Source organism: Sipha flava, unplaced genomic scaffold (assembly GCF_003268045.1).
Source record: "Sipha flava isolate LNK unplaced genomic scaffold, YSA_version1 176_pilon_pilon, whole genome shotgun sequence".
NCBI lineage: Eukaryota > Metazoa > Arthropoda > Insecta > Hemiptera > Aphididae > Sipha > Sipha flava.
This window is the reverse complement of record NW_020272062.1, coordinates 1375708-1391257: the sequence shown is the minus strand read 5'-3', so window position 1 is coordinate 1391257 and position 15550 is coordinate 1375708. Positions and strand designations below refer to the sequence as shown.

Below are 15550 nucleotides of genomic sequence, written 5' to 3'. Positions count from 1 at the left end.
GAAAACCTCAGCCCCGGGGTCTTTTCCGTCCTGCGCCGCCGCCGTGTACACTCGCGGTACGGTAACCGTTAATTTATACGGATCGAACGTTATTATTTTCGTTTTAACTCCAGTCGGAAGTTTTCGCGCTAGACTCGGTCAACTCGTTGTTACCGTACGCGTGGCGCTAAACGCGAGGTTCCGGACTTTGCCCGTCGGGCGCTGTGCGCGTTAGACGTTTTCGAAAATCTTTTGCCGGACACGAGTAACTCGCTCGTAACCGCGTCCGGAGGAACAGTCACGCGTGTGCGCGCGTCGTGTACGACCGGACTAGCGACGGTTTGTTTGCGCACGTCCAGGGTTTGAAGTGCGGCAAAAAAGGGCCGGAGGGGACTCGGATTCGTATAATATTCTTAGCGTTCCATATAGCCCTGTACAATTACTAGGTAATTAATTATAAATGGAAATGTACATTATGAGGTGTCGTTAGTGAACAATTTCCTCCACAAACTATTCATGTGCTGAAGAAATGTATCAACTTGTAAATTACTTACTTATTGTATTAGATAACAGATTGTAAATACATTTTAATCGAATAAAACAAATTAAAAAAAACGTATGTATATATTTTATTTTATATTTTATATTAATGACAGCGACTAAATTGCATAGCCAATTTTTCAACTGTTTTGTTGTGTATGATTATTTTTAATAAACGAGTGTTTCAGTAAAATATTCGGATAAATGTTAAAAGAGATGCTTTATAAGCGCTGTGAGAAATAGGGGGCTGAGTCTCCTTTGCGCCCCCCTCACTTTAAGTTCTGCACGCGCCGCCGAGCCAAAGACCTTTCGTAATAAGGGGAGAAGATAAATTCACAACAGATACCTATACTTGAAACGAATCAGGTTATGCAAAACGGATGTGTTTTTATGTATTTATTTTTATTTTTTATTAATGTATTTTCATATCAGTTTTAATATAAAAGAGTGACATAAGTTGTTTGAAACATAAATTTGCATACGCGTTGAGGAATGGTTATCTATTTATAAAATATATATAAAAAAAAACCGTTAATAAAGTTACTTTAGTTAAAACGTGACACGATGTCTGTTTAGCATTAACCGATTTAAGTAACGCATTTCCATTTTAGAGTTATCCGATCGGTAATATTATTAATGTTTTCTTATTATTTATTTTCCCTAACTTTGTAGGGCATTGTTTAATATTTCTTCTCATTTCACGATTAAAGATCAAAGTTTGTCTAATTTTTGAGTTAAATATAAAATTTAAAAAGTAAACTTCTCTTTAAAAAAAACCACTGAATTACCGATTTATTTTTTAAATATTCTTATGTCCTATAGGAAGAAACCTATTAAATTCCGATTATCATTTAATTACATAAACATAATATAACATTAACCTACCGCTGACCGCTGTTTATTGTTGTATTATTCATGCCAATAGTTTATAAACAATACGTTCATTAAATTTTAAATCTATAGGAATTAAATAATGTTTACCTAATTAATTAGATTAAAAAATAGATTTAAGAACTATATTTATTACTTTTGAACATATTATATAAAAATATGTACGTGTACGGGCGTGAAAGTATATTAAATGTAACCGCAATCTCGATTATAAAAATGTACTATTCTACATAACGTCTATTGTTTATCGCACTCATTAGGAACGGATTTGTTCATTTTGTTTTACAATATTAAAGTTAATTTCATATTTTTTTTTTAATAACTCTACTCGAGTTGTATTTAATAATGGTCTTAGTATGCAAATGTTTTGATTCATCATTTAAATCGTTAAAATCATTAAAATAAATCGTTTAAATAACATTTTTAAATCATTAATAGAACTTTTGTGTGAATGTTTATACTTTTCAATATCAGTGATCACTATTTTATAATAAATGTTATTTATTTCATAATTGTATTTTTGTGAAAATATAAAAATCAAAAACATCCTGACAATAGGAACGCGAGGTAAATAATATATAATGATACATTATTATCATTTATCAAGGTCATTGTTATTTTTTGCGGTTTCTGTTCCACCAAATTAGTTTTTGGTTATTATATGAATCATAATAGGTTAAGTTGGTCGATCGCGAACAAGATGAAAAAAATTGATATACAGAAAGAAACGTCATTGTCTTGTTCCCCTTTTGTTCATTGGTCATTCCATAGTTAAAAGTGCATGCATTAATACGTCCATATATATGCGAAGAAATCTTATTTCATTTTGTACTTGCATTGCAAGGGCTTCTGTTGGCTTATTTATACATTTTATTATTATTATTTATTTTTTTAATTAAAAGTGAGCTACAGAATCCAATCTACACAGTGCATGTGATAATTTCACTATAGTTTCTGTGTGTAAAATTATAGGGATAGCTGAAGAGATTTAACTAGACCATTTAAATTTAAAACAAATATCAATACGGGATAACAAACTGTTTTATATTCAATTTCATTATCTTGTATCTAATACAAACATAATATAATAATTACAATACATAATTTGTAAGCACTTCATACACTATTTACAAATTTGATGTTTATAATCAGTTTATGCATTTCGGTTAAATGTTGGGGGCTATATCGACTCCACCAAACATTGATTTCGCATACCTCCACGCTGAAAATATAAAATTTTTGTTAAACTCTTTAATTTCTCCTGAAAATGTTTGTATTTTTTTTTATTTTTATTAAATAAAGTTTTACTGACGTAAGTCATCCTAACTTATTGTTGATTATATACATTTTTTTTTCTTAGCATTTGGACAATATATAATAATTAGAGTAATAGTAATAAGATATCGGCTAAGTTTTAGTATTTATAACTCAGAAAAGAGAAAAAAAAAAATATTGATAAATAATTACAAAGTAAGATCGTATGGGCGTCCACGCTTGAGTCCCATAGAAAATTTTTGTAACGTGATATCTGTCAACTAACTTATTCGCACGATAAAACAATTGACTAATTGTTTTATTGTAAAACGGGTCATTCGATGGAAAGAAATACGTCCCCGATTTGCTTAAAAAATATAGTTTTAATTTGTAATTAACAAAAAAGTATTGATGTAAAATTGTAGTTATATTCTTATTAATAGTAAAAGAAATAATGAAAAATGTTGAAAACTTTTTTCAAGTAATCATCGAAATAATATGAATCACGTAAAAATTAAGTTCAAACTTATTGATTCAATAAATTACTGTGATAGAATATAATATACATAATGCATACATTATCAACACTTAATATACAATTTTGAATTTTGTTTAACGAAATCGCCATAATAACAATAAACGAACTATATTTAAAGGTGCTAGGTAAAGTATTTTTTAACGTCTTAAATATCACTTTCTACCTTGGTCGTCTGTGGTATATAGCGGTATGTTTATAATTACACATGCATTAAGTATCTTTTGTTAATGGTTCAACATTAGTGGAACTACGAAATATTATGAAATGTAAACGTATCGTACAAGGATATGTTGACCTTTATTCTAAATTGTTTCTAGCGAAGCTTACGGAATACACTCGCAAATTTAAAACACCAAGATTATACTATAAAACTTCCATTAGCCATTTAATAAGTACACAATGGACAAGTAATTTATTGTCTTAACTCGTGTGTACAGATATTAAAATAGTTACTCTTCGATTTTAATTTTATAATGCATACATTCATAACAAAAATGCAACTCACACTGAACATTGTAAAAACAATGCATTGGGTATATACGTATGTATTATAATATAAATATATTATACATATGAATACGTATCGTACATTTTAACATATAAATAAATACGTTTATAGTATACTATACAACGTTACATTGTAATATCTTATTGTATGTTTGTATTTACCTTCAAGTACCTGTATGCAATTGACGATGAAAATGTACTTAAAATAAAAATGTCGAATAAAATGATAAGTAAAGATTTGCAAGTCTAAATTTAATATTAAATCCTTGCTTATTACATAGTTGAACATTTTGACGATCATGAATATGTAATATGTATCTATAACATCGTACATACCAATAACAAAAGTCTTTGTGGAATTTAACTCATTATTCTACACACAGTTTAATTATTATTTGCTTTCCAAGTGAACCAAGACCAACATATGCAATCCGTGTATTGAATAAATAATATATTATAATATATTATATTATTTCGAAAGTGCCAATTTTACTCATCAATAAACTACGGAGAATATTATTGATGAAAAGTTATGCGAGTTTAGAAACAAAATAAATTATTTTAGATGTATATTTTATGTTTAAAATTCGTCAATTAATTGTGCATCATCGCGAGCCACAGAGTACTTCAATTATTAAAACAAGTATTTTAATTTTTCTTATTCCAATATAGTCATTGAAAAAATAAACATGAAATATTTATAAAATATGTTACTATGCGTTACTAAAAGTACTCGAAAAATATTTTCGTTCTGAAATGATCAATTCAGTATCTTGAACAATTTAAGCATAATAGCTTATTGTATTTTGTTACACTATATTTTTTGTTCATAATTTTTTTAATATTTTTATTCATTTTAGTATTAAACTTAAGAATTTAATAGTTATTAATCATAAATATATGTTTATATATTTTCGTTGTATATATATATATATGTATATATCGTTCTATATGTTCGTTTTATAACTTACCATAATTATTTTAAAACTAAAATTTAACTAAAAAATTTTTTTAACTAATACGTGTATTATAAGTACTTACTACATTTTTACAAAATAACTTTTTTATTGTTCACCGAGTATTTTTACATATATATTTTTTTTAATGACGTCGCACAGCATGATTTTATATACCCTCTTCGTTTGAAGTAAATTAAACCAAAATTTTTTTGGCTTCAGAGGAGTACATAATATAAAGTTGTGTAATGAATGGTATACGATGACGTATACATTAACTTTTTACATATACGTATACTGTTACGTAATACGTAGTATAGAGAAAGAATAAATATAATAAGACATAGAATACGTGACTTTACGATCGAATAGTTCTGCACTTCCATCGTTGCAATGATGATATATTCGAATAAATTATCATTTGGGTTTAAGTACTGATTAATTGGCAAAGCTTTTAGGATTTGATGATACTACTCGAAATAGAAAAGCACATGTACGCGCATATTGGATTAGAACAGTGTCATTGGAAATTATATTGCTATTTTAACGAATAGCAATACGCATAACATAACATAAAAAAAAATAACATTTGTAGCAATTGTATTACCAATTACCGACTTATATATGTATCATAATATTTGAATTGAAGTGTATTCGTATATATTCGTAGATACTATATTAGCATAATATGCATATTATTTTTTAAATCGTATTGTTTTTTTACACTTTAACTTTGAAAATTTTAAGTATATATTATATACTTAAAATATAATATATAATATATACTTAAAATTTTCAAAGTTATAGTGTAAAAACATAACACGATTTAAAAAATAATATTCATCGATTTAAACCGTTCACAACATGACTAATTACAATGGTAAAAAAATTAGTGCCTATAATTACAAAAATTAAGTTGTTTCTCGGAACAACATTCACACGCGACTAATTGTGGGAAAATCAACAAGTACAACACAAATATACATAAAATACTTATCAATTTACTCATATTTTATTTATGCACGATTAGATATATTAACATAGTAAATATGTCATATCATATACATATACGTGCGTATGTTGTTAAATAATAAATGTTTATATATAAATCAAAGATTACGGTGGTCTAAAGTTGTCAAACTAAAATAAAATCCCGTTTTTATGATGAAACATAATTATTTTGTTTTCGATGAAGTTTAATAACTAATTATTTTTATTTTAACTGCTCTTGCGGGATTTCAGAACTTTTGAACACGGAAAACAAATAAATTGATTTTGGATAATATTTTGAATTTGAAAAACTAAACCCCATGCGATTCATAAATATAAAAACTATGAAAAATAATACATTGATTACTATTTCACTCTCCAAAAATAATACGTAATTATTAATAAAAATAAGCGAACATTCTACACTTTTGGAAAATATGTTTGTCAAACAAACAATAAAAAGAACGAGAAAAATGATTCTTTTCGACAAATATTACTGTACTAATATTATTTCAGCTGTAAAATTACGTTTCTAAAGTCCATTATTTTCTTCATGAATCAGAAACCGGCGGGAGCGAGGAAGTGTAATCTCCAATTGTTCGTTTATTTTCCATTTCGATGCGGTGGTGGTGACGCATATGTTTAATAAGATTAATTTATCATTTTAATTAGAGTAAATATATAACATTAGGAAGAATCGCAATAATCGAAAAAATAAATCGAAATAATTAGTCTACATAAAGATTAATTATCGTTACAGAATAATAGTACCTTCAGTAAATATATGTTTATGCTCCTGTCTCATAAGTCTTAGCTCTAGGCACTTGCCTTTTCTTTTAAGTTATTCACTTACTATATATTACACACGAGTTGCGTATAACTTAAATTATTATTATCTTATTTATTTTTAATAGATATGTTACTTTACATTTCTTCTATACGTCATTTGATAATTATTATAGCATTTAACAGGTAGTTAGAACCCATACAGCAATTTGAAAGTGGACGGAAAATACGCGTATACCACATCATCAGTAATATTAGATTTGATGTCGATTTCTAGTAAGGTCAGATGTCAAATGTCATTATTTTTATCATCTATACACAGTTATATCACAGATCTGCGAAAACACTTTTAGGTCCATATAGTCTTTATATAAGCCACCCATGTTATCAACGGTGTGTTTAACCATCACCTTCCGATTGAACGTTGGTCGTAAAAACGAACTATATTATTATTTATTGAGATCGAACATTTTGAAAACGGTTAAAAAGTAAATCATGACGCGTATTTTTCTTAAAGAAATGGCTATATGTCATTGCTTATTGTATAATTCTTTGCTTCATATTTATAGTGATTATTATTGATTATAATAATTAATGATGCCGTAATGTAATGTTATGTGCAATACTGCAATTTAGTCGAATTTATTATCAACTAATCAGATAATCATTAATTCTAATACAGTAATAATATGTGCGCAATGGAATAATATTGCGGTGTATAGATTTAAATAATTGTCTATTTAAAGTTAAAAATTCAAATAAATGACATGATTATTTGTACATGTTTCAGTTGGGAAATATCAAGAGTTGCTTGGACTTGCTGGAGACACTGGGCATCGCGTTAGATGGCATTACGGCTCATGACATCAAGGAAGGTAATCTGAAAGCTATATTGGGCCTGTTCTTCGCCCTCTCTAAGTACAAACAAAAGCAGAAACAACAGCAGAAAACCGAAGGCCCCAAATCGAAAATACCTACAGATATGAAGCAATCAAGGTAATGTTTAGAGGAAACGTGAGTGATAAATCGTGTTCGAGACAAATAATAGAGTATAACGCATTTAGATGAGTGGGGGGAAAAATGAAAATAAATTACGTCATTGTGGATGTAGTAAGGGCGTGGACCCTTCGTCCCTTTTTACCCTAACAAAGATGACGGTGTTCAGTTCCAATGGGGAATTCAAACAGTGCGCGTCGTCATCAGTCCAGGAGTGTCCCGACGTCTCCTGAAGTTAGAATAAGGTTCCGCTTAAAATAAATTTGTATATAATATTATATTACAGTTAACAATAGTCGGGTTTTTTTTTTCTTTTTATTTATATGATATTTATATATATATATATATGTATATTTAAATACATTAAACGTTTTTTTTCTTTATACGCATTCGTTTTGATGAAGTTATTGTTAATTTCTATTGTTATAGACTTCCTGGACCCACCTTACACTCGGGCAGTATCACAAGCATACCCACCCCGTTCGCTCAGAGATTTCATCAATTGCAAAATACACCTGCTGCCAACAGTGAGTAACTACCTACCTGCTACAAGCATTTGATTAGGATGTGGGAACTTTTATAATTTTACCATTGTACTATACGAACAAGTTACGGTACACAGTAACCGTGCTGGTTTTTATAATTTATAAGCACAATACGGTACTCAAATGTTTTGGAAATTAATATAAAATAACTTTTTTAAATTTTTTTTAATTAAATAAATTATTTATCCAGTTATTCATTAGTCAGTGTTTATCAATTAAAAACTGAAAATCGCAATCCATATAAAGATATGAATACTTTTGCATAAAATATATTAATCTGTGTTCAATGTAATATTTTAATTCAATATACTTATATAAGTCTTAATATTTTCTTACATTAAATATTAAAATATTATATAAGTTTTAAACTTAGGTAAGCCACTTATTTTTATTTTTAATTTATTATTTAAAATGTTATGATAAGAATTAAGAACAATAATTTTCCTAAATTGTAACTCAAAAAACTTTAAATAATCCTAGAAAGTCTTATTACAAATTAATTATTTTGTAATTAAACTCAAAGAAACTTTTTTAATAGTTTTTTCGTGATCATCAATGTTACTCGACACTTTCAGGTATTATATACACTTTTCTTTGGTATTCTTAGTTTCAAGAAACTTTTAAGAAAATAATGACAAAATTAAATACAAAAACGTTTAGATGTAAATTGTTTTATAAAATTCATCAATTTATTAACTTAATGATTTTCTTTTGGAATTAAATAAATTTAATTTTGTTTTTGAATTTCAAATCAGCCTTGATCAGACGGTTTTAATATCAAAAATGTTATCAATGACAACGAAACATTTATAAAATACACACGTAGTACAGTTCCTTTGGATATAAGAAATTGAATATCGAGTGTTATTCTCCGTTTCACCTATATAAACTGTTGACTGTTATTTAAAACTAATTTTTTATTAAATTAAGCCGGTCGAATCTAATAAATTAAATCGTAAGACACTTTATCGGTCTTGGGCAGTTCAATATTACAATATAATTTATAAGTGATATTAAATATGCATATGGTAGACGATGGAAAGAAAAAGCTTTTTGATTATCTATATAAGGGAAAATATGTTGCCCATGAATCAATAAACGTACAATATGTAGGTACACGTTTTTGGTTATCAATGTTAAATTATTCGGAATTATAATACTTTAGAGCTCTACCGCTTATGCGTCTTAATACTTTTGAAATGGTACGTGTTTAATTAAACTGCTTCGCGCAATGTATGTCCGTACATAGACATCGGCGCAATCAGTATTGAATGTCTATAAATTAAATTATTATAATATAAAAATGTAAAAATCCATTATAAGATTCGAATAAGTTTAAGTATATGATATCGGAATAGTCCAACTGCCGACGTCGGGAAAAATAATTAAAACCTCTTTTTCAGTAAAAATATTTTCAATTCTACATCCAAATAAATTACAAGTACGTGTACATAAAAAATTATTTTTGGCGAAAGAAAAATAGTAAACGTCTCCCATCACTTTTACGGGCGCGAGTTAGTGAATTACAACATGGAGGGACTTAAATTATTTTCCAATATAGCTTACATTAACCGCATTGGCTGTGTTCACACCACAGTAAAGGCATTTTCGGGTAATATTTAGGGGGAGTAAGTCGTAAGCTTTCTTCTTCCGATCCCCGCGTGTTCCAAAATAGTCGACGATTTCGAAATGATTGTGTATATGGATTCAGCACACAGAGAACAGAACCGTAGTGATGAAATATTGCGTCAGGTGCTGCAATCTTTCAAAAGGTACCCTTATGAACTTCGAGTACCTACACCGTACTTGCGTATAATAATATAAAGAATCGATCGTGGTGATGAAATACACCTTATGCGCAGCGATCATATAAAACAATATTAGAATAATTGTTTCAAAATAGTATGGGTATTTTTTACTTGTAGATACTACATACTTATTAAAAATGGTTTTTGAAATTATTCAATAACAATTTGTCACCCCATACGATCGCATAGTTCGCGGTCCCATAAATCTGTCACCGATTATCAGAACACGAAAAATGTATCGAATTCGCCACTCGGACCGAGAAAACACATCATACGAACGTCCAATTTCACCGGTTCGTTTTGAGTCACCCTTTCTATATTGTTTTTTTTTTTGTTTTCTTTCTCTCTCGCTCGCTCCTTCTATTGTTATACATCAGGGACGGCCAAACGGTCGATCGCGGACGATTTCAGAGTCGATCATGTTAGAATTTATTTTTAGGCCACGTGCACGAAAATTAATCGTGGTGGTTATGAATAAATTGTCGATAAGTTTTATCCGTATAGTTTGTATCTTTTATTCTGGTTAATAAAAAAATTTTCCCAGAAAGTCGATTGTCAAAGGTGAAGTATATTTTTAGTAGATCGTGGCCGAAAAAAGTTTGGCCGCCTCTGTTATATGTACATGATTATCTAATGACAGTTTTTCTTACGCGTACGCGCGAGCGCTATCGGTCGGCCCGTCCACCGCACCCTTCCCGACATTTCCGGCCGATGACGTCACCCCGTGCATATTACGATGCGTTCAACGACGTCCTGCAGTCGTGCCTGTTGCTGCTTCCTTATCACGCGTTTCACCAGCCGCACCAGTTCTTATCTGTGTACGTTTAACGCGCGTTGCACCTGTTCGTTTTTATTTCCTTTAGGGACCAGATAGCAAAAGGATAGGTACAAAGGAAAAAGAAAATCACCACACCATATTGTTATTATTATTATTATTATCATTACCATCGTCGGGTTTCGTCATCACGTGCATCGTGTACGCAACACTGTGAACGGACGGTATATGTAGGTATGCTTCACCTCTATAAACCTACGCACACGGGGTTTTAAATTAAACCAACGATTGTTGTTTTCGATTTCCCTCTCTCCTTCGGTTCGAACGTAATGCGTGTCGAACGCAACACCTATACGTTTTTGTAACGTTTCGTTTTTTTCTCCTAATAATTATAGGTCCATATACCGGACTCAAATGCACGTCAAACAGTAGTTCCAGATCGACTAGTCCGCACACGTTTATACCGTCACCGAAAACTATCATTAGAACGCCAATTGCTTCGCCTAAAAACGCCAAGTAATAAAATATTTTCTTACAATTATAACGTAATTTTTTTTTTGCTCAACAGTTTGTTGACTTAAGATTCAAATTTTTCAGTCAGAAAAATGGAGTGCCCGTCAAAACCAATATCGCAAGCCCGTACAGTTCTGCACAAAAAAACAGTGCTTTGTTGGAAAAGCTGAAAGCATCCAATCAAAAGGAGAAATGCAACAAACAAGGTTTTTCATTCACAATATTTTAAGATAGTTTAGTGCATAACATAATAATATCTAATATCTAATTGGTTTTTTCAGTTATCAGTAGTACGAAAAGAACATCCAGCTCAAGTGGATTCAGTTCTGCTCGATCGGAACGTAGTGATTCATCAAATAGTCTTTCCAATGAACCTAAAACAGTGCCTAGGTATATGCAACTCTCTTGAAATATTATAAATAAATAATTTTCTTATTTTTCATAATTTGTTTACAGTCTAGAAAAAAAAGAAAATCCTATAGAAGTTACAAAACCAGTATTAAGAAAAAAAATTGCAAGACCACCTGTACCATCTGAATCACGTCTCTCAAAAATTAGTATTAAATCATCTACACCTCCTAAATATGAAAATCCCCAAAGAAAAAGTGCTGAAGTAAGAATTGAAATATACTTGTGTAAAATTTATACATGATGTTAATCTTTTTTGTTTGGATTCTTAACAGATATTAAGTTCAGATAAAGAAGATCTATCTAATTCATCTACAATGGAACTATCACAAAGCCAATCTGTAAGGCTTAGTGGAACTGGAATCCCAAAACCAGTTGCCACTGTCAAAGGAATGGCAAAACCAACACATACTGTTGCACCAATGCTACAAATAAATTCAGAATCTAAAAAAATGGATGATACCTTAGAAAAAAATAATTTGAAACCATTAGATAAATGTAGTGAACCTACAAAATCTGAAGATGTATGTTTCAGAAATACATTTCAACTATGATTTGATTTAATTTGATTTCTTTTTTTCAGACTTCTAGTTTAATTTTGAATGAAATAAGACATGAAAAACAGAGCTCATTTACAGAAGAAGAAGATCCAGCTTTGAATGTAAAACCAATGGAACCGTTACTGAGAGGATATAAAAGATCAATTATTGTACCCCAACACCGTACTATACCCTCAGATTTAGGTATTGTAATTGATATTAATTGTATATTTCATAGTATTAATAAAAACAGACGGCTCATAAATGTATAATATCAATTTATAGTGAAATATATTATTTTAAAGACTATATGTTAAAATTTAGCATGAAAATAAAACATATTGCGACAACAAAGGTCCACATAATTTATTTTATGACTTATAAATATAAAATATAATTACATTTATAAATTTTTTATTAAGAAATAATGATTTATTAGTATTATTAAAATATAAACAAATTAGTATATACTGTGTATTGTTATAATAAAGCCAAAGCCATTATTGTGGTATCGTATTAATTAAATAATTAACTTTTCTGTATTATTAGACTTTAATACTATTGAATTAAAAAATAATAATAATTCAATTCAATCTTTTAACAAAAAGTTTCTGAATAAGATTATTTAAATGTTATTAAACTTATCACTTTATATCAAATTATAATAAAAAAAAAAAAATTAATGTATACATTTTATGTTATTTATTGAATAATAATTTTGATGTTTTTTTTTTTTAGGAGCCTCTCAAAATAACTGTATAAATGGTAATTTTCAAGAAAAACGTATTTCTGCTGATTCAGACTATGGGCAACAATCATCTGGTAAATTCACAATTGATTTTATTGACAGCTACTATTATTGTGTTATTGTAAAGAAAAAATGAACAATTCACATTAACTGTCTTCCTTGTAGGTTATGTATCTGATGGTGATGTTCTTCAATATGACATTCAGTCAAGACAAATTCTAGCTACAGATCCAGGTTACATGTCCGAAGGTCCAGTTTACAATGATTCAAAGTATGTATAAAATATTCAAAGAGTATACGTTAGTATATACTTTATACGTATATATACTTTATACGTTATTATACGTAAGTAGTATAAGTTTAAATTTGTACGTATTTGTACATATATTGTATATACATAGAAACAGTTTATTATGTTACTATTATATATTTAGTTACAGTTCAGTTAACCTTTTCTAATCCTTAGAAATTAATTGTTTAAATTATAATTTATGGAATTTTATAAGTATTACTAGTAAAATTATATACTAAATGAATATTTTATTTAAAAATGTAGCGAATTTGGAAGGTATTAACAAAGGAATGATGAAATGTATTAACAACTTGTATTACTTTAATACTTACTAAAATTGTATTATAATAAGTGCATTTTAGTGTACTATTAAGCTCTAGAACAAATATTTCATATTAACTAGGTTTTTTATTCCTAATAAATTTATTTGAATTTTTTATTTATAATTCATTTTATATTATTATAAATAATGTATAAATAATAGTATTAAAAACTACCAGTTACTTAATAAACTGAATTCTTCTACAGGCAATTCCAGGAATGTAACCAGGAATTTTTTATGGGGGAGAGTCCAAAATTTAAATTTTATTTGTTCTCTAATTATAACTATAGTTTAACTCAATACCAAAAAATTACTGTTAATATACTATAGTATGGTTTATACATTATATATATATTATATAATCTATAAACTTTGTACATTGAATATAATGGGAAATTAAAATATACTATTTACTATTAAACCGTTGAGTATGTAGAAATTCCAATGGGAGGGGTCCAGACCCGAAACTCCTCCCTTGGGTGATTCTCTGTTATATAAAAGCCCACTATTTAGTACTTTGTATATATATTTGTTTCTGATACTCGGAAGTCGAGTAAACTATGTTATATATATATATATATTTAATGCTTTTTAAACACTTTCATTAATATATCTACTAAATTATTATATGAAACTATGAAACATTCTTAAAAAAATTATCTCTAAATTTGATCATAATAATTTTCATAAAATGAATTAGTTAAATTATTATAGATAAATTGTTAATATTTCTATAATGATAATCATTAACATTAAAATAGAGAAATAGCAAACTGTAAAATATTAATATTAATATAATATAGTATAATACCCATAGTCAAAAACAGGAAACTAGATTATTCTTATAACTATTATTACAAAAATACACTAATTTTAAATACTACTATTAGATATTAAATATTAACTTATATTTGCCAATATTTTTGAATAATTTATTTCAGAGTATAGATTATAAGAAAATCAAATAAGCAAATAGTGTATTTAATGTAACATATAAAAAAAAAATTCCTAATACAATTTAAAATTATGTTTCAAATCACAAAAATTAGATTTTTGGTATAGTTGGCATTTTCAAAATATGGCAAATTATATTATATATTATTCCTTAAAAAGATTATACAAATGTCCTTTTAAGGTGCTTTATAATATCATAACTTCCAAAACAAAATATAGTATACATTATATGTATTGAAAACATTTCATATTTATTATTATAATATCATAATATTAAGAAGTAAAGCTTATAATTTATGTTTTTAAAATAATTTAATTTAATTTTGAGATTAAAGTTGTACTACTATTTTTAATTTAAAATAACTAAAATTGCTTTCTGTATTGATATTAAGTTGTCTATTACATTAAATAATTCACTTAATTTATCAAAAAATATCTAAAAATATAAAACTCATCCATAAATCAAGATATATCTTACTTATTTAGTTTTATATTCTATTTTAAAACCATTTTTTAGATAGGAAAATGGTGTCTAAGATATTCAGACGTTAAAAAAAAATGTAACACTTATAGTTTATAACTTACAATTTTTGTATTATAATTTATATAATGATAATTTATGTTGTCTGTAATAGTTAATCTAATTTATTTTAATTTGATACAAAGTTATTACATTTATATTAATCACATAATTGCAATTACTTGATTAATGTAATATACAGAACAATCATATGGAATTAAATACATTTCAATTTTATATTTTCTGGATATCATAAGTATAAAATCATTAAATATTGATTTGGGCCTCTAAATAACTAAACAGAGCCATTTAAAAAAAATTCAGGTGCCTAAATTTTGTGTCAGTCCATCACTGTTGACCACTATGGGTTTGTAAAAACTCTTTGAGAGTTGTTATCAATGCTGCAACTAGGTTTTGTGGGGCTCTAATGCAAACAATAATTTAGGAGCTCTTTACAATTTTTTCATCATAATTTAATATAGAAAGCATAATTATTTAAATGAGACAATATAAACTTTTTAATATTTAATAAAACTAGAGTTTACTTAAAAATATTTTAACAGTTTTAAAATAATATTTACCTATACAGTACTAAAAATTATCAAAGTACAAAAACATTTATCAATAAAATAAAAATTATAAAGTTGGTAAAAACATATTTAGGTATTATAAGATTAATTAATTGTTAT

At 27.7% G+C, this 15550-nt stretch overlaps 1 protein-coding gene across 8 annotated transcripts in view; it reads left to right on the top strand.

Moving 5' to 3' along the window:
• LOC112680347 (protein sickie) overlaps nt 1-15550 on the top strand; it is a 91815-nt gene that overhangs the window by 32392 nt on the left and 43873 nt on the right. For 7 of the 8 annotated variants that reach the window (XM_025550415.1, XM_025550417.1, XM_025550414.1 and 4 more), the window contains 10 exons: nt 7232-7437; nt 7867-7964; nt 10961-11081; nt 11163-11284; nt 11360-11468; nt 11535-11691; nt 11762-12010; nt 12070-12229; nt 12764-12847; nt 12939-13044. In XM_025550415.1, coding sequence (XP_025406200.1) covers nt 7232-7437; nt 7867-7964; nt 10961-11081; nt 11163-11284; nt 11360-11468; nt 11535-11691; nt 11762-12010; nt 12070-12229; nt 12764-12847; nt 12939-13044 — 1412 coding nt within the window. Of the gene's footprint in view, nt 1-7231; nt 7438-7596; nt 7683-7866; nt 7965-10960; nt 11082-11162; nt 11285-11359; nt 11469-11534; nt 11692-11761; nt 12011-12069; nt 12230-12763; nt 12848-12938; nt 13045-15550 lie in introns of those variants that run through there. The other variant, XM_025550416.1, reaches the window with a different exon arrangement.